The sequence below is a fragment of the Arachis ipaensis genome, chromosome B5 (assembly GCF_059453495.1).
Source record: "Arachis ipaensis isolate K30076 ecotype BB chromosome B5, ASM5945349v1, whole genome shotgun sequence".
Classification (NCBI taxonomy): Eukaryota; Viridiplantae; Streptophyta; class Magnoliopsida; order Fabales; family Fabaceae; genus Arachis; species Arachis ipaensis.
The window spans coordinates 6879135-6902883 of NC_142440.1; the positions used below are offsets into that span (position 1 = coordinate 6879135).

Here is a 23749-nt window from a genome sequence, read left to right on the forward strand (position 1 = left end):
ATTTAAAAATTAGGTTAATAATTAAAATAATAAATTTTAATGGTATTTGAGTTTTTTTTTTTTTTTGAAAAATAATAGTTGATTCTAAATCTCTCAAAAAATTAATTAATTAACAGAATCTAACTAATTTAAATTAATTTAATGATTAACTCATTAATCTGTTTAAGAAAGCATTAAGTATTTGAATATTGTTTTATTTATATATAAAATAAAAATGGAATCTATGTCATATATAAAAAGTTATAATAATATAAAGGTATATGGTATTATTTGAGCCCACATCTTATAATATTAATTAATTAAATGATTTTTACACCACCGCGCAATCAATATAAATTTTGCTAGCTGAGTTGGTTGGAGCTTGTACCATTATTATGGCTGAGTTCAGTGAGTTGTGCCCTGCGAAGAATGCACCATGGATTATGACTCTCAATCTCAGCATATGTATGGGCTTCACAAATGCTAAGTGCCTAAGTGGCATTAAATCTAAGCATGCAAAATGGGTTGTGGGAAGGGAAACAAGGCCTAAATAACAATGCAGCAGAAGGGTTGTGGATCTAACGGGCTTTATCTTCTTTTTCGGTTAACAAGCTATCCCTCAAGTAGACAAAAACTAAAAAAGTAATAACCTCGGAGCTATACATGACCCAAAAACAAAAAAGATTAAGAGATTGATTTATGACCCACAAAGAAAGAGAGTTTGATTATGACCAAAGAGGCAAAGGTAGATCAGCAATTCTCAACTCTCTTTTCTTTCTGGATAATATTTTCGACCTTTTAGAAATCTTTGTTTTATTATTGGATGTCTCCGAAGTTAGAAAAAGGACAAGTCCAAAAAAAAAAAAAAAAGAAAAAGGAAAAAAAAAAAAAACCAATGAATTATATATAATTTAAATGATATAATCTTTTCATACTTATTTAGAGATCATGGGTTAGAATCTTTCTATTTTTGATTAAAAAAAAAGTTTCATTGTTAGAAGTTATCATAATTTTTTTCTCTAAAAAGTGGAAACAATACAGGCATATCACGGTACTCACTTACTCTAACTAATAATTTTCAGACCAAAAAAGTAATTTTAGACAGAAATAATGATTCTGTAACGTTTCTTGTTTCTTAATATATAATATGGAAAAGTATATGGAACCAAGAGGTGATCAGCCAAAAAGTAAACAAAACCGTTTAATTAGAATCACTTTTTGAATAATATGTTTGAAAACTGCTCCTGGGATCACGGAGCACAAACCAAAACCCAATTTTTCATGGAGCCCAAACACATTTTGGCTGGTTTTTAGCTAATATGCTTTTGGTTCCCTAGTTGTTCTCATATAATATTGAATTTAAATATTGGGTATAGTGATTAAAAATTGAACTGTTACATTATATTTTATAAAGTCATTTTCAGCCTACCCAAAAAAAAAAAAAAAGAAAACCAATGCTACCTGAAATGGAATTTTGAACTTTGAAAGGCAAGAGAAGAAAAACAAGAAAAAGGATGATGGGAGCAGCTACAGATTAAAGAAAGACATGGATGCTAAGATAGAGGCATTAAAATTTAATAAAAGTTAACATTCCTTGCATGCTAATAAACAACGAAGAATATCGGCTTCTGATTCGTTACCTCCATCTCTAACAATACTTATATGATATCCTTCCATGAACATAATACAAATATTATTATCCGCAAAACCATGGCACAAGCTATTCTTATCTTACCCCGTAAGTCAAACGTAAATCCCCCTTACTGAAAAAAGTTCACATTATTTTGAGACAGCAAATAATGTTGTCTCTTCCACTTTGCTCAACATGCTCAACTCAACCCAGCGCCTCTTGCTTCTTGCAATATTGTTTTTGCCATTCATTTCTGATCCCTTCTTGTTCCAAAATAAATGCTCAGTGTCGGGGTCACCTATTCAAGGAAGAACCATCAACAGACCCGATCCTTTAAGACACTTCAAACGTTACAATGGAGGTTTCGATGTTCGAAACAAACATTACCTCGCTGTGAGTCTTTAATCAGTTTCATTCAATTTGAACAAAGTGATACGTTGAAATATTGATTACGCGTATTGCTTCTTCTGATCCTTTCCAGTCTGCGGCATTTACAGGAGTCCATGGATACACATTTGCCGGAGTGTGGTTGTTATGTGGCCTAGCCTTCACCATTTTCATCTTAGCCAACAAGTTCCTAAGAGGTGGCTTAAGCTCACCACCATGTTTGCACCATTATTATCTCCATGTTTTCCTCTTGCTTCTATTCTTCACCTCTCTCGCCATGTAAGATATATAATAATTCATGTACCTCTGCCTAATAGTTTAAACTTTTGGGATAAGTAGCTTCGTTACATATGCATGCATTGCATTGCAGAGTTGCTTCCAGTTTGGTCCTCGTGGTGAGTCAGAAGACCCTTCGGAGGACAGAAAAACTGAAAGAAACTGTGGTTGGCATAGGCAAAGATGCTCTAGAGACCATAGGCAGAGTGATGAAGACAACGAAACAAATGCAGTTCCTTTTGATTCCATACAATCCAGAGATTTGTGATCGATTGAATTCCACTACTCAAGATCTCCGAAGCAATTCGCGCGTCATCCGTCGTTTTATCGATACAACTGGCCAATCCTTTCACAAAGCCACTCATACTTCGTAAAACTACTACACACTATTTCTCATCACTTCACTAATTATTTATTTGTGTACATTTAATTTCATTCTTATAATGTATGTGTCTTAGGTATGTAGCACATTTGATTATTGTGGTCGTCAACTTAGCCACTCTGGTTGGAGCGCTTGGTGAGCAAAGCGTTACTATTTTACATTCATAGCTAATTCTCTTCACTAATACGAGAAATATTAGAAAAAATTTATTGTTTTTGGTTATCATTTAGCCGTCAACTTAATTTTTTTAGTCTAGTAATCCAACAACATACTTTATCTCATACTTTTAAACATTGATAAATAACCGACTAAAAATAATAAATTCCGATGACTCTCTGCCATTCTTTCATTGATATTGATGATTTTTTTTTCTCACTTTGCCGTTTTTGGTTCAGTTTGGCCGCTGTTGCTGCATTCGCGCCCTGGATTTATAATGTAAGACTAAGACACAGTAGAATTTTCAATATTAATTTAACTAGATTATAGGTTTATTATACACTGCATTTTGCTACAAATAATTTGATTTTGCATTTGTTTCAGCGTAATTTCCTGCTTTTGGATCTTGACAAGCCTGTGCTGGTTCTTGACGGGTTTTGATTTTTTCCTTCACACGTGAGTATAACAAGTTGTCATACCTTTCGTTACGTGCGGGATTGAACTGAACCATCCTTTTTTTTTACTAGATTCACAATGTTGAATGCAGTTTTGCTGATGATGCATGCTCTGCCTTTGAGGATTTCGAACAAAATCCACAGAACAGTAGCCTTGGCTCCATGTTGCCGTGCGTTAATGCATCATTCTCCGGCAAATTGATTACTGAAATAGGATACACCATCCACAGTTTCATAGTTGAGGTAGAAAATTTGGTTGATTCCTTCTGCATCAGCTACATAGTAATGAATATATTAGTACTATAGGTTCTGATGATACAATGGTTTTCTTTTTCATAGTTGAATTCCAATATGTCAGTGGCTTATCGGCTGCTAGGAGTAGTAGGTGAACAAAGTGAAGAAATAATGGGAGTAATCAAGATTTGTGACCCTTTCTCTGCAGCTCCAAACTATACCTACATTCCACAAAGCTGCTCCCAAGGTGCCATCCCAATTGGCGAAACATCAAAAGTAAGTATTCACATATCTCTATGTTAAATACCTTATTGGACCAACATAGTGCTAGCTATTTCATAGAACAAAGTTTATTTGGGCATAGATACTTGCAAAGTTTACATGCCACAAAGAGAAGACAAGAGAGGAATGCAGAAAAGAGGGAAGATTTATAACAGAATCGTCGTACAACATGGCTCATGCCTATAGCAGATCCATTCAGGACTTGTTGGACATATATCCAGACTTGCAAAGGCTGTCAAATTGCACCTTGGTAAAGAACAAAGTTACTGAAATTGTGGAGCATCAGTGCAGGCCAATAAGAACTTCAACAACATTGTTGTGGTCTTCTATGATATCTCTCTCCATCATCATGGTTATCTTGGTCTTAGCATGGGTAGCGGAGGCTTTTCTCTGCTGGGACAAACCCCTCTCTATATACTCTCACATCTAGATACGATTTTTTTTATTTTATTTTTAATTTATGTACAAGTTGAGGAAGGTAAATATATAAATCAAGGAGGTATGGGGGTCTGGGGTTGTGTATACTACTTTTCCCTTTTTTTTTTTTTTTTTTTTCTGTTTTGTTATGAGAAATTTTCAAATATGTAAATGGTACTCCATGCAGGTCGCAAGACAAAAATTGGAGAACAGTGTAAAAAAATAAAGAGAATATATTTTTACCTATTTTTAAGCGTAAATATTTCTATATTTTCGCGAAGAAAATTAGGAGAATTTGTATTTCTATTAATAAAAAATGTTTTTTTATTTTATTTTCTATCTGCTATTTTTTCTCTTTCCTCTTTTTCTTTAAAAGAATTGAATGGCCTAAACTACTAGATGGAATGGATGGAAGAATGTCTCAAAAATTAAGTATAATACAGCTAGTTAATAATTGCCTAAACTACTCAATAATGATTGCATAATGACAACGGTTCATGTTAACAATTAATTGTAGTATTTTAATGTCAAAAGTGTTTTTAATAATGCCACTAAGGACCAAGAGTTCATTTATTTCGCATGTTCCCCCAAAGAAAGAAAGAACTAAAAGAAAGGAGGTATCAAGTATCAACTATAAAGCATAGTTATAAGAATTAGACCGAATGGATTAGTATGACCAAAAAATTAGTGAATTGGATATAAGGTCGGTCTAATTGAACTATTCGACCATATAAAAAAAAGAATCGGTGAGAATCAGCTGATTTTAATAAAAATCGATGAATTGATGGTTTAAGTGAGATTAAGTCACTGGTTTAACTAGTGATCCACAGATTAAACTAATAAACTAATAAATTAGTAGTCTGATTGATTCGATTTTGATAATTATGCTACAAAGAGGCATGCGTTGCAGAACTAAAATTAGAGAAAAATTTATTACTAACTTTTAGCTATTAATCCATTATTATATATAAAAGTTTGTCATTAAAGCATGCCGTAGGAGCATGCAAATTTCTCCATTTATTACCGTTAGTTTGGTTCAAATTATCTATTATAAAACTTAGTATTGTGGTGGATTAATTTTTAGCCTATTAAATTGAAGAAAACCGTAAAAAATAAAAAAAAAAATTGATTTAAATCATCTAAAATTATTTTATTAATTATCATTATAATTATATAATTTTAAATATAATAAATATATAATTATAAATATTATATACATAAAATTATAATTTTTATACTAAATAAAATAAATTTAATTATTTTTTTTAATATTACTAGTATTACTCGAATTTAACTAGCACAAGATATATTAGTTGTTAAAAAAGACTAACTATACGTTATCAAGTTTTAGTTTGTAAGTGTTAATAAATTATAGTTTAAATGACAGTCTTTTTCTTTTCAATTAAAGATTTTAAATTTAAATCTTATTCTTAATTTAAAAAAAAATTAGTTTGTAAGTATTTTTTTTTAAGAATCTTTTTCCAAAAATTTAATAGCAAGAAAGTATATACTTCTAGTGATTATATTAACAAAATTATATCTTTATTTTCCTGAATTGAGTATTGGTACTAAGTTGTGAAAATTAAGATTTTACATAAAATTAAAAAATATATTAAATATATAAAATTATAACATAATTTAAATCGTAAAATTATTATATTTAATATAAATTTTCAAAATCAATTAACCTTATTTATGATTATAATATAAAAAAATTTTAGTTATTTGAACTACAAACTCATTAGAAGTAAAAGTATAACAACACTGAATTTCAATGGCAATACAATTCATTATTATTTCTTCTCCTGTTGCTACAATAATATAATTATAAAAAACACAAAGATAATAAACAAAAATTATTGTTTTTTATTAGTATTTTTAATTATTAATTTATTTTTTTAATTTAATAATTTAATATCATATTTTTAATTCATATTTTTTAAATATTACTTGTTACAAACAATAAATTCTACTCATTTTATACTCCTTTTTATTTGAGCATCAGAATATTTTTGTAGGTGTCTACCGCCGTTAGTTCTCTGAGAACTGACGTATATCCTTTTTACTTCAGGCGAAGAAGAGCTCAATCTCTAAATAAGACGAGTTATATCTATCGCCAGACTTACTACACAAGAATATTTAGTGTCCACGTGGGATACGAGTTTAAATCTAATCCCATTATCATTTTCTCTTCTCGATTTGTTACCTTCTTTTGTAAGTTATAATTAATGGCGAAAAAACAAAGCAATCCACTTTCTTCTCCTACTGAGGCCGAATTATTGGCTATCAATTATTTGCTGAGAGTTGAAGTTCAGCAGGTGACCAAGTTATTTGATGATGTTTTTTAATGATACTTTTGAATTAATATTATGTCATTTTTTTTCTACATTCTTAGATGGTGCTACTTTATTCTGATTTTCATCTTTACTTGCAAGTTCTATTTTTACTTTTTAAAAACTGGCTGGCTTTTTCACCAACAATTTTGCAGCATTCAAGATCTATGTCCATGATTCCAGCAACTAGCTTAACATAATCAAATAAGGTCAACATGAAAGTCTCCCTGACTACATGACAAAGTTCAATAAAATAGTAATGGAGATTCTCAACCTCAATCCGGACGTCCACCTCCATGTCCTTAGGGTGTGTGTGGTTGGAAGAATTATAAATAATTCTTAGGAATTTTAAGATGGAAATATCATATTCCCATGTTTGGTTCAAAGTTTGAAAAACTATTCCTAAGCAAGTTTGATTCTAGGCAAAATACCATCATTTCAATTCCCACCTTCTCCTTAGGTATCTTTAATTCCCATGGGAATGGAATCTTTATAACAATGTAATACTTGAACCACACACACCCAAGAGTGGTCATTGTCTTGGCAAGTTCCAAGAGACTATTGATATCGCCAAGCCGAAGATTTTAGCAAAATTTTGAGAAAAGCAGTTGGACTGATAGAAATCGAAGAACTTAGACAAACTCAGCAAATTGATAAACCAACTTAATCAAAAGAGGACGACCAGAAAGACCTTTTTGAATATGCAAAGTGATCGGTAAAGAGACTTATACCCTTTAAATACTACTATGCAAAGAACTACCTGATACTTGGAGTACAACATCTCTAAAACTAAGCACAACTAAGATGTAAGTCATAACTCGAAGATGTATTATTTTTTTCATTCACAAGATTTTTTTCACACCGAATTTTGCTTAGAGGAACGAGGTACTTCATCTTGTACCTTTTTTGTTAAGATAGTAAATCTCAATAAATATAAATTATTTTTAGATTTATCATTCTTTATTTTTTGTTATTACTCGTGTCTTTGGTTTGGTTACTATTTTTCCTACATACTATACATATTACAACAAACCAATATTAAAGTTCGTATACAAAAATAAATTGACAGTTATAAGTCGGACTCAATCTAAACAAGTCGACATCTATAAGTCGGAATCATTTCAAACAAATCAACAATTATAAGTCAGGATTAATTCTAACAAACCGGTAATTATAAGTTGAAATCAATCTAAATAAGCCGACACCTATAAATCAAAATCATTTCAAATAAATCGGCAATTATAAGTCGGAATCACTCCAAACAAATCGGCATTTATAAGTCAAAATCAGTTAAAGCAACCCAACACCTATTAGTCCAGGTCAATTCAACAACCAATCAACCATGAGCTCGTCCAAAAATACACTGATATAAGCAACACATTTTTCAATGACAAGTTTAAACAATTTTATTTTTAAGATTATCAAGTTGATTTTGAAAGGTAATCCTCAATTCTTATATCTTCGAATTATAACACGAACTACATCTCTTTCATATCTTACTGAGTTATAACTCGATTTTCATAAAGGCTCAACATATTTCTCTTAAAAAAAAAAAAAACAAGTTAAACCTGGAGCTCACCATATTATTATTATTTATAATAACTCTTAGTTTTTTTTTTTATTGAATTTAAACACCTTTCTCTAACATGCTTATTATTTTTCAAGTATAATAAGTTGAACTTGAGGGACTACCACTTATTATTACAATGTCAATTTATAAGTTAAAAAATTATTTAAGTTCTACCTGTCTTATTGCAAAATATCATAGATTAAACTTGGACCATGACTCGTTACTAATACATGGACCTACATTACTTATAATTCGGAACTATATAAATAAAACGTGTTAGATCAAAAGTACGTATTTTTCCTTTTTAGTATGTATTTTCTCTTTTTAGCAGACTTTTTAATATAAGCTCAAATAATGTTCAAGAGTGGTTATAAAAAAAACTAGACTAACATCCCCAATAGTTCTGTAATAATAGATCAACTTAGTAACTAAAATATAGCACTATCAAAGTCAAACACAACAAGAAAAAATTAAAACAAGAAAAGTACATTCTGAATACACATTATACTCATTACACACTCTTTTTACTTGAACGTCGGAGTGTTTTTGTAGGTGTCTACCGCTATCAATTTTTTGAGAGCCAACGTATACATCTTCTACTTCAGATAAAGAAAAGTTCAACCTCTGAATAAAACGAATTATATCTACCGCTAGACTTACTACACAAAAATAGATATTATTACTCCTATAATCTAAAAAAAATAATGTGTAAAGGGATATTATTAAAAAAAAAGTAATAATATAATTTCTCTAATATTTAGGATATTGTTATTTAAAACTAACACGTAATATTTTTTGTGTAATAAATAAAAATATTTAATAAGAAAAGGAAATAAATAACTTATCATGACCAAAGTAACTAAGAGAGAAAATATAAAATTAATCAATTATGTTATGTGTATGTTAAAATTAGCTATTAAGATTAATTATTAGTATAAAATACATGTTAAAATATAAATACACATTAAAAATAAATTAAATTATACATATATTTATATACAAATATATTCATGGTTAATTTTAGTGACTAATTTTGATGTACAAATAACATTTTTAAAAATTAATTAGATAAATATTCCACTTAACTACTTAAGTATTATTTATTTATTTTTGTTAATAGTAATACCAAGAGACGGTATACATTTTTGCGCATTTAAAAAGTGAGACATGGTGGGTGGAAGTCAACATTCCAATCAATTATGATGATTGATGCACACAATAATAGTTGAACAAATAATCTCCTACTCCATGTGAATAGTACAGTACTTTATCGTCGCTAACTGTCACATTGTTACTGGATAACCAACAGTAAATGAATGCACAGTAAAAGTGTCTTTCTATCTATGTGAATGCTCATGTGAATTGAGAAACACGACCAACGAACTAACACTGTTACTACGTTTGACTGCCGAATATAATGCTTGAATTGAAGGCAAAGAAAAAATGAAACAAACCTCTTTGTTCTAGGCCTGTCTGTGTCCGTGGTGGGTACCAAAAGGCATCCAGTGAGTGAGTCAGTTGCAGAGATTAAGAAACAACTTCTTTGGTTGCAAAATCAGTATCATATTTCACAAATCTCACACATCCCCAGATCCAAAACTGCTGAGAAACCACCACCAACAGAACCGCATGTCGGAAACTTGTGCTCATTTCATAGCTCCAGGTCAGCTCACTCTTCTTCCTAATTAGTTGCTTTCTATCATTGATGCCTTTCTCAGTGACTGGATCTAAAATATGAGGTGCAATTGCAAATTTTGCAGTACAACTCTGATTTCCCATATTTAGGCATCGACTAGGGTAATGAAATAGTAGCATAGTGCTTTCAATTTTCCTGACATGTAGTTTAAATGTTGGTGTGTTGTACTTGGTTACTGTTATCAGGTTTCCATAGGTTGCATTTTGTTAATTGCAGCATAATCCCCAAGATTAAGAGGAAGAGAAAATGAGGACAAGGAGTAAATACAGGAAATCAACAAACCTGTGCTGTAATTCTTGGAGCAGGTGTTCTACGCCTGCTGTGTTATGGAGTTTGATAGGATGCCTTCTTTTGCTTCATTTGTATTCTTATATTCTTCATGAAGATAGAGATGGCAGATTGTCTCAATTGCATGTGACTCATCATCCCCAATTCCGGGAACTTCAACAATTGGAAGATGAAGATGTTCAGATTCCCCCACCAAGGGGAAAGAGGTCCCCTCGGGCGGCGAAGCGCAGACCTAAACGGAAAACCACATTGGTTGATGAATTCTTGGATGAAAATTCCCAACTTAGACACGTATTTTTTCCGGGTCATAAGATAGCTCTAGATCCAAATCAGGCTGCTGGGAATGATAGTAATTACTACTACCCTGGGAGAATTTGGTTGGATACTGATGGAAATCCTATCCAAGCCCATGGAGGGGGCATTCTTTATGATAAAGGATCAAGGACATATTATTGGTATGGTGAATATAAAGATGGGCCCACCTACCATGTTCACAAGGAAGGACCTGCTCGGGTAATTTAGTGAACTTCTGTTTTAATCAAAGTTAATGGTTGCCCTTGTGGTTCAATTTCTTTATGGTAGTTGAAGTGGCTAGCATTTTTCTACAAATTGCAATGTTAACTTGGTTTCCTCTTTAGTATTTTTTTTTTGGCAAAAAGATAAATGACAAGATTTCCAAATAAGCAGAAAATGACTGCTGCTTCATATACATGCATATATAACTTGTTAGATTATTGTCTGAGGGCTGTATTCTAAATCCATTCCAAGTAACTTTTGCATCTTAGGTTCTGGACATTCTCATACAGTATTATCAATAAATGAGTAGACATGGTACTTGTTTCAATGGTCTTATTTGGTACTTGATATGCTTATTTTGGCATAAGACTTCTGTTTTGTTGTTAATCTACCAAAAGTGGATGATGCCCTTTCAATTTTGTCAACTGACAATATTAGCAAATGTAAGAGACCATTCCATTTCGATGCAAATATTAACATATTAAGCATTTAGTTAAAAACAATGTCATCACAAGAGATAGAAGCCTAACAGACTTTGATCCCTTTTAAGTATGGTGACAGAACTTAGATGGTCCCTTTTCCGAGATGTTGAAGCCTTCTGTCACAACTGAGATTGCATAGGTTCTATGCCTAGCCCTTTTCACTGACTATTAGTTTGTAATACTGAACAAGAAGTTTTTACTTCCAATTGATATAAGGGCCTCTGCTATGATGATCATCCTAGAAAATTTCTTCACCTAAGTTGTCCAATGTCTGAGGTTTACATGGTCTTATATTTCACACACACAAAAGACAAAAAGAGGCCAGACTTGTTGCCTTCAGCATGGTGTTATTACTTATTACCTTCTAGGGAAAAATATGCTTTTTGTCCTTAAAATTTGGCAAAAATTTTAAAAGTATCTCTTAAGTTTTATTGTTTCAAAAAATTTAGAACCAATTCTATAACAATTACACAAGAACAACCTTCAATATAAGCAAATCAAACAAAATTGTCATACATTATTGTTGAATTGGTCTTAAATTTTTTGAAACTTTAGCTGTCGAGAATATATTTGATACAAATCGAAAACTTTTGAGACAAAATTGGAACAAAATAAAACTTAAAAATATTTTAAAACTTTTGCCAAATTTCGGGAAAAAAAAATATACTTTACCCTACCTTCTTTTAACCAGCAGAGGCTTTATTGGTAGTAGAAGTCAAGGAAAATATTTTGCATCTCTCAAAATCTGCCCTACTAATTGACAGACACGTCTTCTCAACTAGTTAGTTCTGAAGTGGTATAGCGCTGTGGCTGAGGAAAAACTTGTGCCTGAATTCAATTAGTTTGTTTGATTTTCTTATTATTAACATGAACTAAGGTGCAAACAATAGCCAATATGTTTTGAATATGCTCAAGTAGATATCAATATAGATCATATTTTTTGCATCAAGAGGAGTTTGCTTTCCCTTTTTTCTCCTTCTATTATGGACATGTAGTGAACTTTTCTTACATCACCATGCTCTGCCATCTATGGGTGCATTTAGATGTAAAAAGTAAAAACTATTTATCATGTGGTTATAGTATTAGTTTACTGACCTTCCAGTTGTCAGAGGAGAGGTACTTGTCTTCAGTCAATGTTGCATATTTACTACTATTTGATTTACATGACTCTAGCCCTTATCTCTATCTCTATCAGGTGGACATCATTGGAGTTGGTTGTTATTCTTCAAAGGATTTATGGACCTGGAAACATGAAGGAATTGTATTGGCAGCAGAGGAAACAGATGAGACCCATGATCTGCACAAGTCTAATGTGCTTGAGAGGCCGAAAGTAATCTATAATGAGAAGACCAGAAAATATGTGATGTGGATGCATGTTGATGATGGCAACTACACCAAAGCAGCTGTTGGTGTAGCCATCAGCGATACACCTGATGGTCCTTTTGATTATCTTGGTAGCCAAAGGCCCCATGGATGTGAAAGCAGGGATATGACAGTATTCAAAGATGAAGATGGTGTGGCATATCTAATCTACTCCTCTGAAGACAATAGTGAACTGCACATTGGTCCCCTAACCGAAGATTATCTCAATGTGACACCTACCATGAGAAGGATTCTCGTGGGACAGCACCGAGAAGCACCAGCTCTATTCAAGCATCGGGGCACATACTACATGATCACATCAGGCTGCACAGGTTGGGCCCCTAACGAGGCACTGGCTCATGCAGCTGATTCAGTATTGGGGCCTTGGGAAACAATAGGAAATCCATGCATTGTGGGAAACAACATGTTTCGGCTTACAACATTCTTTGCTCAGAGCACTTTTGTGCTTCCTCAACCCGGGTTCCAAGGTTTATTTATATTCATGGCCGATCGATGGAACCCGGCTGACTTAAGGGATTCAAGATATGTGTGGCTGCCTTTGGTGGTAGCAGGACCTGTTGATCAGCCTCTGGAGTACACTTTTGAGTTCCCATTGTGGTCAAGAGTGTCTATTTACTGGCATAGAAAATGGAGACTGCCTCAGGGTTGGACCGGACTCAAATTATTTATGTAGCTTTGTACATTTCCAGTCATATATATAGTCTCAAATCTCAATACATATATATATCTTACGAAGTTGCATGTCAAGTTGACACACCAATTCCCAAGAATCGGACACAGATACTTCAACCTGCATAACACAGTCTTAGTTTAGGGTATGTTGAGTTTAATCTGAGGGAGCATATTTGTATATTGAGAAAGATTATCCAGTTGATTGGTATTTTTCTTTACTAATAACCCGTCATTGTTGATCGATTTGTGCCATGGCATTGTGTAATACTTTGTGCAAATTATTCTTTTATGTGTATAGTATACTTTATGCTGACTTTTTCTTGTCCAATCTTTTGTGCTAAATTGGTTTAACATAAGTGTGTTATGAATATTAGGGTAAGAAAAGAGAAAAAGAGGAGACTAGAGATAAAGCTTTAATCAATTGAGGGGTGTGAAGTAGAGTTATCCATAGACTAGAGATAAAGCTTTAATCAATTGAGGGGTGTGAAGTAGAGTTATCCATAAAATGAAATTCGAAATTCCGACACTTACTTAAGCTGACTACTGAAATAACCACTAGACCAGTTCAAATTGGTTAAATTCGAGACATTACTATTTACTACTTACTAGCTAGCTAAAAGTAATATTGAGCCCATTTTCTTAGCCCACATAATGTGGGCTCTTCAATTGCATAATGCTTACAGCCACCACGATAGGCCCAATGCAAGACCCCAAGACATCACAAAACCATTTATCAATAGCAACTAGCAAGCTTGATCCTTATTTTATTTCTTGATCATTCAATCCTGTTAGAATTAGCAAACTATAATATTTTAATTAAATGAAATTGGAAAGAGGAATTCTTTTTTCTCTCTTTCCTTTCTAAAACGTATTATTAAACAATACAAGAGGGAGGTAGAGGCAAAGATGCTGAAGTATAGAATTGGTTGGAAATGAATGAAATTATACATTGGAGTTAGCTTTGTTTGTTGTCCCTGGTCCCATAAAAATATAAAGGCATAAGCTGGTCGTTGTCACTGATATAGAAAAGGATACTAAAGCTTAAACCAGCAGAAGAAGGTATGGGCCAGCATCAAACTCCCTTTTAAAAACACCAAAAGAAAGCAACTATAAATGTTTAAAAATCAGGAGGTGGAAAAGTTGTAAAAGAGTGCAAGAGTGGATGTGTTAACGTGGAGGGGGCAAGTCTCATCAGAACTTCAAGATATGCAACCCTAAAAAGATGAACCCACTATTCATATTATTTCCTTTTCATTGTTTATGTACTTACAATTTATTAGCTTTCATGGGAAAAAGGAGCCTCTTATATGAGCCCCCCCTCTCCCCTTATCTTTACCCCTCCATCAAAGACCTCAGGGTCTTGTGGGGCCCTAATCAAGCTAAAGCTAAAACGTGTGTCATATAAAAAAGCACGCAATTCTTCATATATTCCTTTTTATTTTATTAATTTAACAAGTATTTAAATTGACATTTATTTGAAAGGATACAAACATGACTATTCTGTTTCTATACAACAATGATATAAAATGAGGATACATCATGGGAGGAAATTATATATAAAAGAAAGAGAGATGAAATAGAAGAAGACCATTTCAAAGACAGCGTGCTGGCCACTAAAATAAAACCCCTTAACCCGCTAATGACTTTACACCTTTTAATGAGATTCCACAACCATTAACCCAACTTGGTGGCCGTCCTAAGATTCTATTGCCCATAAACTAGATAAAGACCTTCTTTTATGCACTTCTTTGGTTTCATTTTTTTTTTTTTTTATACATCCTTTTATGGATGACCAGATGAACATTTACTTAGTCATTAAATCCCATGATGATCTTTATTATTTATTAAACTATATAAATGAATGAATATGCTTAAAGGTGATATCATCTCCATACGCCAAAAATACCAAACCCTATTTCTTTTTGGAACCATTTGTGTTGGGCATATAAAAGATTATTTGATAGGGTAAGGCTAACTACTATTAATGATCTTATATAATTTTAATATTAGATACAAGATTATCGATCAGATCATTGTCCATCTTAATTAGGTGTAGCTTGATGGTTACTTTATAATGATAAAAACAAAACAATTATGCAAATGAAGCTCGCCTCCGGTCAAATCTGATTGGATAATATATTTTCCAACGATCAACTACCACCCTACATGAACTTAGTCAATATGCTTGAGCTTCATTCTAAATTGTTGAATTGTGATGACGTCTAATAATTATTTTGGCATGCGAAAACTAAGTTACTGTTTTTACAGTAACGTTAGAGAAATAAAAAAAAATTATATATAAATTTATTTTATTTAATATTTACTAATTATTATAATAATTAATAAATAATAAATAAGATGATTTTTGACTGTTTTTAGTTAATTTTTTTGTTATCAAAGATTTCTATGTTTTTAATTATGACAAAACAAATGATTTTTTAAATAAATAAAAAATATTTTATTTATCAAAATATACCATTTGTAGCATTTTTACCAAAATCTATCGTATCTCTTATCTGGTTTACAACGTAAACGAAATAAGAATACTTGTATCTCGTTTACACTATAAATAAGATAAGACTCAACAGAGTAGATATATATATTTCGTTTAGATTGTAAATGATATACATGAATATATATGACGTTTACAATGTAAACAAGATACGTTCCGACAACTTTTTAGTAGCTATAAAAAGATGTGCAAGCCTTTATGTTCTTCACAAATATTTTACTTCTTCTCTTTCGTTTTTCTTCCAAAAAATAAGCCAAAATGTCTAGTAATAGTGGATATGTGGTTGTAAGTGTATATCCCAATTGCCATATGAGAAACAGTGATACTGATGTGATATTTGAGTGAAAAAATTCCATTCTGTTGCGTACATGGCAAGTAAGTTCTTTGTCAGAGCTGAAAAGTCTGATATTGGGTAGCATTGGTGGTAGCGGGAGAAAAGAGATCGGAATGGTGGGGCATCGATTGCTAGTACCGATAGAAAATGGAGTTTTTTGGTTTCGTCTAATTTGATTCTATGGCAATGAGCATGTGCGCATCATGTTTGACATCCACAGGAGAATCTTGGTGGAACAAGTGATGGAGCTTTCTGCGGAAGTAGGTGATGTCGGAGGCGGTGGATCTGGCCAGTTGGATTTTGTGCAGGACGACCCTCATCTCGCACCACCACCGCCACACATTACTAGTCCAACGGAAGACATGGACATTGATGGTGAGGACTCCGATGAGGAGTATTGCGCATAACAACGACAGTGGTTCTTCCAAAGATGATGAGGAGGAGGAATTTGTATCAGAGACGCCGATTGAGCCATCAGTTCAGTATCTTATGCCCGTCCCACACCCAATTCCGGCCTTATCAGTTGTACTCGGTCATTATCAGGCATTGGATCTGGACGCGATGCACAAGAAAACTCCATTTTTCAATACGGGTGAAGACGATTACAACTTAGACGGTGGTATGGAGTTTCGGTTGGCCACAGGTTCAGAAGCAGAGATGCAATAATGCAGGGTGTGAAGAATCATAGCATTCGCAGAAGTGTTGAGTATCGAGTTGTGGAGTCGGATCGATTAAAGTACTATGTGCACTGCCGGCAATATGCAACAGCCTACCCTTGAAGTCTCCATGTTGTCCTCTGACAGAATCTCAGATATTGGTGAGTTGAAGTTTAACCGTGGTGTAATTTCTCATTTTTTTATTGTTATATTTGGATTAAATGCCAACCATGTATGTGTTATTTCGTTAGGGAGGTGCGTAGGGTTAGAGGAGTGCACAAATATTTAACACCCACCATGTCCCAAGATCATCTGCAATATCATCCTGTTGTTGATACAAACCAACCCATTCGTCAGCATCCATGTTCTACAAGGTGCAGTTAGAAAAATCTATCACTTCAAACTCTCGTACAGAAAGATCTGGATTGCGAAGCAAAAAGCTATTGCACAGATATATGGTAATTGGGAGGAGTCATACAATAAGGTGTTAAGGTTATTGCAAGCACTGTAGAGTTGTTGTCCCAGAACGATATGTGAGTTCAGAATTGTATCGTACTATGATGATCACCTTATGGTGCGTGACTGTAGCATATTTGATAAAGTATTTTGGGCCTTCCTTGCCTGTGTGGAGTATTTCAAGCATTGCAAGCCGTTTCTCTGTCAATGGTACGCATTTGTATAGTAAATAAGATGGTGTTTTGCTCATTGTAGTGGCACAATACGATAACAGCAATATCCTTTCTCTGTCATTTGCAATTGTTGAGTTTGAGAACACAAAGTCCATGTCTTTTTTCCTTACCAATATTAGACGATATGTGATCCCACAAGATGGCATGTTAACTATTTTTGATAGATTCCAGGCTTTCAAGGCTGCATTGAGAGCCGATAATAGTGGTTGAGAGCCGATAATAGCGTGTTTATTATGTCAGATACATGACTGTGAACTTCATGTCTCATTTTAAGTCTGTCGAGGAAAAGCGATATCTCATAAATGCTGCTTATAGTCCAAACCAGGCTGGGTACAAGTAGTACATGGATGCCCTGAGAGATTTGTCGCGAGAAATGACAGACTAGGCTGGTAGGTTTAACAAAAAGATCTGGCTACAACACTATGATGGCAATCATCGATTTGGATACATGACAACGAACTTCTCCAAATGTATGAATGCAGTTCTTAAGGGTACACGTTATTTACTGATTCCAGCAATTGTGCGATGCACCTACGAGAGGCTGCAGCATTTGTTCGTTAGAAAGAAAAATGAGGCACAGACACAACTTAATTAATTAATAACTAAATTAATAAACATATAGTTAATCAATTGATTTAAATAAAAATATTGACTTAAATAATTAATACTAAATTAATAAATATTTAATTAATAAATTAACAAAAATAAAAATATTTACTTAAATAATTAATAACTTAATCACCTAATATCTACCTAACAACTTACTTTAAATAAAAACAAAATGAATAATATTTACTTAAAAACTTAATTTAACTAATACCTAAAATTATATCATATCAACCTTTCGTAACAATATATTCATCTACCAAATGTGTTGTTAATTAATTCTATAAAAGTACCCTAAGTACGGTTACACATATATGTTCTAACATATACAGAAAAAAAAAAGACACTAACCTCAAAGTTAGCTGCCTCCGCGTGTGTCATGTCGCGTTCAGTCGGTTAATGTTCGGATCATGTGCATCTGCACGTGCCATACTCGTCGAGTAAGTCGATAATATGGTTAGAAGAGGGTAGAAATTAGAGGAAAGTTGAAGAAATGAATGAAAAATCTATCCAAAGAACGCTGTAAACAAATTGTATATATAGGTCGCGTTTAGTCTTATCTCATTTACAGTGTCAACGAAATAAAATTGTACGTATCTCTTTTACACTGTAAACGAGATAAAACCGTTACATACTACGTGTATAAATATGATAAAGCCATATCGTATTGTGCCTTATCTCCTTTACAGTGTAAATGAGATATGTGCAATTTTATTTCGTCTACATTATAAACGAGATAAGAGATATAATGAATTTTGGTAAAAATGTTATAAATTGTATATTTTAGTAAATAAAATATTTATTTTATTTATTTAAAAAAAATTCTAAAACAAAAACTAAATAAATAATATAAACTAAAAACAATAAACCGACAACAGTTGGGAGGTCATTATTATTTTAATTAATTATTTTGGTCTCAATAGTCACCAAAAAATAAATTTATTTTGGTCTCAAGTTTAACAAAGAGGATTAGAGAAGAGAATCGAGTAAAGGACCAAGACTTTAGAATAAATTAAAAGGTGATGATGTTTGAGAAATTGTTTTATGACAATATTTGAAATAAATAATAAAGTTAGGAATTATTTTTGGTGAGTATTATAAAAGAAGGACAACTGAACAGTATAGGACTTCAAATTTAACTGAAAATACAAAAAGACTAAAACCTAAACTGTAACTCAACTGCAATTAACAAGATATTTTGGATGAAAGGAACAAAGTGATTCGGATATATTTAAAAAGTTCAATCAAATGATATTATGGAACTTTTCTGGAGCCCGAAAACATTTTTAATAGATCATATGCTCCTTATGAAATTGTGAGTGAGTGCTGTATCAGTTAAATGAGGATACGCATACCTGCGAGAACGAGATGAGCATATAACTTTGAACAATTGATTCATACACATATATATGCAGAGAGCCAGAGACCATAAACTTTCCTTCATAATAGTTTAACTAAAGAAAACAAAAAATAATCACAAAAAGTTAATAATGAAAATCAATTTGCTTCATTCTTTTTTTTTTTAATACAAGCAAACTCCCCCGTTGATCCCACCAGCGTACCCCAGCTTTTTGCTAACTAATCCTATTGCATGTCTTACTTACCAAACTCAAAAAGAAAAGAAAATAAAATCCATCACTGAAAGAACGCTCTAACCTCCCAATCCAACCCAACGGAGCCTAACCGAACCGAACCGAACCAGAAAGCTGAAGCCACGTGCCAAAAGAAGAGAGTGATGATCGATCAGCACTACGTGAAGCTGGGCCTCCATGCACTGGCCCACACCACCGCCTGCTCCTTCCACCACAGCATCATTCCGCCGTGATCCGAGCACTGTACCATTGACCACCCTTCCTTGTACCTCCTCAGCAGCGCCCTAACGTCATCGCACACTTCCTCGCTAAATGACGCCGTATTGAACCCCGATCCATGCATCCTCTGCGACCATCTCGCCGCCGTCTCCCTCCTCTCCGACGATTCCTCCGCCGAGCACGCGACCAAGTCCACCATCGCCCTCCCCGCCGCCCTCTCCAGCATCAGCCTCTCGTTACTCGTCCTCGGAAAACTCTCCTCCAGCGCCTCAAAGTAAACCCTAAACCACCTCAAGCATTCTTGGAACCCTTTCACGAATTCGAATCCTTCCAAACCAACGTCCAAATCGGCTTCTTCCTCCACCACCGTCACGATCCTGGGCTGAAGCCTTCTCAGCGACGATATCACCGCGTCGCGGCGGTTCCCAACCGCGGCGATCGAGTGCAACGAGTTGACGCAGTTAACGGCCAGCGCCTCGTCGTCCCTGATGTCCAATTCCCCGAAATCGAACTGGGAGAGATCGCCGGAATGGTGAACGACGTTGAACTTGAACGGAACTCCCATGAGCCTGGCGAACTTCTCCATCCTGGCACCTATCTCCTTCATGACCCTCTGCGCCGCCGGGACAGATCCGCCGTGAGCAGTTGTTACGACGACGGTTGTGAGCCTGAGGTGCGGGGTGTCGTCGGAGCGAGTGGCCAAGGCCTCAAATAGCGTTGGCCATTGAGTGCAATAGGTGTTGCTGATATCAACTATGTGCAACTTTGTTTCACCTTCCAAAGCTTCCAAGATTGCGCCATTGGCTGCCACGTGTCCGAAGGTCGTCCACGGAGACACCTCTTGGAACTTGAGCACCGTCTTTCTGGTTGATTCGAAGGAGCAGGTCTTATCGGAGGCGGAGGTTAAGGTTCGGAAGGTTCGATCACCGGCATGCGTCATGCGGCTGAAGAGCGCTTGAAGGAAGTAGGCGGCGAGCTTCTGTTCGGTGTCGCCGTAAGGGGAGCTGAGCTCGTTGAGCATCCACATGAGGTGCTGGAGACGGGCGGTGTTCTTGTCGGCAAGAGCACGGGCGGCGTCGAGGAGGATGTCGGTGGCCCACTTGGTGTTTGATGAGAATTGGAGGTTGAAGTCGAAGGAGTGGGAGAAGTCGTTGGGCGTGAGGATGGTGGCGGGAGGAGTGGAAGTGTGGGGATGGGATTGAGAGTGATAGGGATAGTAGTGGTGCTTGGAAGAAGACGAGGAGAGGTCTTCTTCATCCATGAAAAAGTTGAAGCATTCTTCGTCTTGTTGTTGTTGTTGGTAGTGGTGATAGTTGTGTCGGGAGGATCTAGAGCTGCTGGAAGTAGTGGTAGTGGTGGTGGAGTTGAGGGACTGATCTAACTCAACTTGTTGCTGTTGTTGGTATTGTTCAAAACTCACTACTCTAAACAATGTATCCATGACCCACCCCACATCAATATATTTTTGAGCGCTTTCTGTTTGGTTTGTTGCGTCTCACTGCGCAAGCTATACTATCCTCCTTTTAACTAACACTACTCTCTGCACTACTTTGCCTATTCATTCATATCATACAACTACTTGTTTCGATTTGGATTTGGATTCGGATTCTAGCTACTTATTTACCCCCTTTGCTCTTCTATCTCTTTATTTCAGGTGGGGGAAAAAGGGGTTATACATAGAACCTACTTGTAGTAGAATTCAAGGGTGAAACAAAATATAATGGACTCGTTTAAACTTTAAATTCTTCTCTTTTTTGCGCAATCGATGCGCGGGGGGCGGAAACGGAAGTGGGGTTGCTTTGCTTTTCTTTTCTTTTCTAAAATATCATATATTTATACTCATATCCATAATTTTTCAAATTATTTTTAATCAAAAAAATATATATATACAATAATAGACACATAATATTTTTCTCTTTTTATTGGGACGAAGACACTGGATTCTCTTTTCAAAAGCAAAATACTAATATGTATATGCCCATCGAAAGAAGGGATTGACTCAGAAATATGAGACGTCAAGGGGAGACTTTGTAAGCAGGTGTTATATATTGCTTTGTGGGACATTATAACTAATTAAGTTATTATATCCATAAAATAACCTCATTAAGTTGATCAGGTATTCAATACTTAGAATGTATAAAATTTTACGATGAGTTATAGTTCAAATAGCATAGTCTCTCCATACTCATTTAAGAGGTCGCGAGTTCGAGCCTCTCTAGCTATTTTAATAAAAAAAAAAATGTATAAAATTTTCAAGTGATTCATGAAGATAGTGAAAATGGTTTTTATCTTGATATCTCAAATTATTTAATAATTTTATATAAAAATAACTAGATATAAATTTTTACCTAACATTTAAGTTACATTTAAAGTTTTAATTGCAATCATGTTATAATTTTAAAGGAATATTATAGCACTATATATGTGTGTGCGCGGCACTCTTTTTTTTTTTTTATATCTTTTTACTTTTGATATTAAAAATAATTAATAAAAAATAATTTTATATTATGAAATGATTTACAAGAACACCATATAGAAAATTAATATAAAATCATTTATTTGTAATTTAACTCCAGTGGGGAGGCTCGTGGCCCAGCTGATGCTTAGAATAGAATTCTGACTGACAAAAGATAAGAAATAAGAAAGTGTGACTGTGAGCAAAGGTAGCAAGAGAAGAGGGAGCTTTTACTTTTATCTTCTTTTTTTTATTTCTTTATTATTGATATTTAAATATATTTTTATCTACTCACTTGATACTTATCATTTTACTATCACAAGATTAAAAGTCATATTTTAAATAAACAATCACATTACATAAATATATAAAACACTTGATTAATTATACTATTATAAAAAAATTTAATTATTCTATTATAACATATTTAATTACTCTGTTATATTAGAGTGAATGAGAATATGTTTAAAATGTTGTGCATTATATTAGTACTCTTAAATGAAACATCTAATTTGATTAATATTTATTATAAAGACATAAATTAAAATTATTATTTAAATTTTAAAAAAAATATAAATATGAAATTTTTAATATATTAATTGTGTATTTATTAAAATCAAATATTTAAGAATTTCTATCGGTGGTAATCTCACGTAATAGTATACTGATAATAATAATAATTAGACAAATAATTACTTATACTTCACAAACTTCTTAATTTAAAAATAAAAATAAATAAAAATCAAGTGAAACTTACAATTAATCTTTTGGCATAAATTAAAGTATATATATCTTTAAATATGTATAAATATTGTTTCTTTATAAAAAAAAATGAAGTCAGAATAAATATAAGAAAAAAATGATCACACATATTTGAAGATTATTTTATTTAAATTAAATAAATATATAATTTACGAAAATACATAAAATATAGAGTAATTACTTAAATATTTCACGTACCATATTGCAGATACTGAATGGAGAATCTAAAAATTAGCATATCTCGAGTATTTAGACTCCGATCTATGGCGTAATGACGACTGACGTATCTTAGGTGTATTCGAAATACGTGTAACGTGAATAAACAAATAATTCGAAATGTATTCAAACGCTGATTAGACTCAGTATTCAAGATATTAATATTTCAATGTGGGTCACAACACTTGAAATATAGTCAAAGTCATAATTAAGGCCATAACAATTGAATGGTGAGTTTGCCAGTGATAAAAGTTATCCATTATGATGGTGGAGCCGATGGAAGGATGGTGTCAAACTTCATATCGCGTTTGACTTAATGCGCGTATATACGACTGTGGATTATTTCAGTCTTTGCATTATCTTTGTCGTCATACACCTGCGGTATGTGCAGCTGCAAGCATCGAGTGGAGGCACCTGGTCGACCCCATGTATAAGATGGTTTCTATTATCAAGTTTTATGAGATGGAGTTTCTGCTGATACCGGACGAGAAGATATAGCCTACATGGTATGGTGCACGGCTGAAGCCTAACCCCTCCATGCAACGGAAGGCAATAGAAAAGCCAATATCT

At 33.7% G+C, this 23749-nt stretch overlaps 3 protein-coding genes across 4 annotated transcripts; 2 read left to right on the forward strand and 1 right to left on the reverse strand.

The window, feature by feature from the left end:
* Window positions 1-1804: 1804 nt before the first annotated feature.
* On the forward strand, window positions 1805-4282 carry LOC148563285 (uncharacterized). Its single transcript, XM_088488783.1, has 9 exons — window positions 1805-2002; window positions 2091-2275; window positions 2367-2642; window positions 2731-2789; window positions 3050-3089; window positions 3195-3266; window positions 3358-3508; window positions 3605-3775; window positions 3864-4282. The coding sequence occupies exons 1-9, from the start codon at window positions 1805-1807 to the stop codon at window positions 4209-4211; spliced, it is 1500 nt and encodes a 499-aa protein (XP_088344909.1). The 3' UTR covers window positions 4212-4282.
* Window positions 4283-9414: 5132 nt separating this feature from the next.
* Window positions 9415-13466, forward strand: LOC107642698 (glycosyl hydrolase family protein 43). Of its 2 annotated transcripts, none has more exons than XM_016346141.3 (3): window positions 9415-9764; window positions 9983-10598; window positions 12279-13466. In XM_016346141.3, the coding sequence occupies exons 2-3, from the start codon at window positions 10044-10046 to the stop codon at window positions 13137-13139; spliced, it is 1416 nt and encodes a 471-aa protein (XP_016201627.1). In that variant the 5' UTR covers window positions 9415-9764; window positions 9983-10043; the 3' UTR covers window positions 13140-13466. The 2 variants fall into 2 exon arrangements, with proteins under 2 accessions (XP_016201627.1, XP_016201628.1); XM_016346142.3 differs by having other exon boundaries at window positions 9441-9764; window positions 10014-10598.
* A 5889-nt stretch (window positions 13467-19355) lies between these two features.
* LOC107642699 (protein SHORT-ROOT) lies at window positions 19356-21549 on the reverse strand. The gene has a single exon (XM_016346144.3). The coding sequence runs from the start codon at window positions 21185-21187 to the stop codon at window positions 19685-19687; it is 1503 nt and encodes a 500-aa protein (XP_016201630.1). The 5' UTR covers window positions 21188-21549; the 3' UTR covers window positions 19356-19684.
* Between the last annotated feature and the right edge of the window lie 2200 nt (window positions 21550-23749).

Excerpts from the sequence above, each read along its gene's own strand:
- LOC107642698 (XM_016346141.3), top strand. The coding sequence starts at position 10,044 with ATGAGGACAAGGAGTAAATACAGGAAATCAACAAACCTGTGCTGTAAT. Across the intron at positions 10,599-12,278 it reads ACAAGGAAGGACCTGCTCGG|GTGGACATCATTGGAGTTGG; the intron begins GTAATTTAGTGA and ends TATCTCTATCAG.
- LOC148563285 (XM_088488783.1), top strand. The coding sequence starts at position 1,805 with ATGCTCAACTCAACCCAGCGCCTCTTGCTTCTTGCAATATTGTTTTTG. Across the intron at positions 2,003-2,090 it reads GAAACAAACATTACCTCGCT|TCTGCGGCATTTACAGGAGT; the intron begins GTGAGTCTTTAA and ends GATCCTTTCCAG. Across the intron at positions 3,776-3,863 it reads CAATTGGCGAAACATCAAAA|ATACTTGCAAAGTTTACATG; the intron begins GTAAGTATTCAC and ends ATTTGGGCATAG.
- LOC107642699 (XM_016346144.3), bottom strand. The coding sequence starts at position 21,187 with ATGGATACATTGTTTAGAGTAGTGAGTTTTGAACAATACCAACAACAG.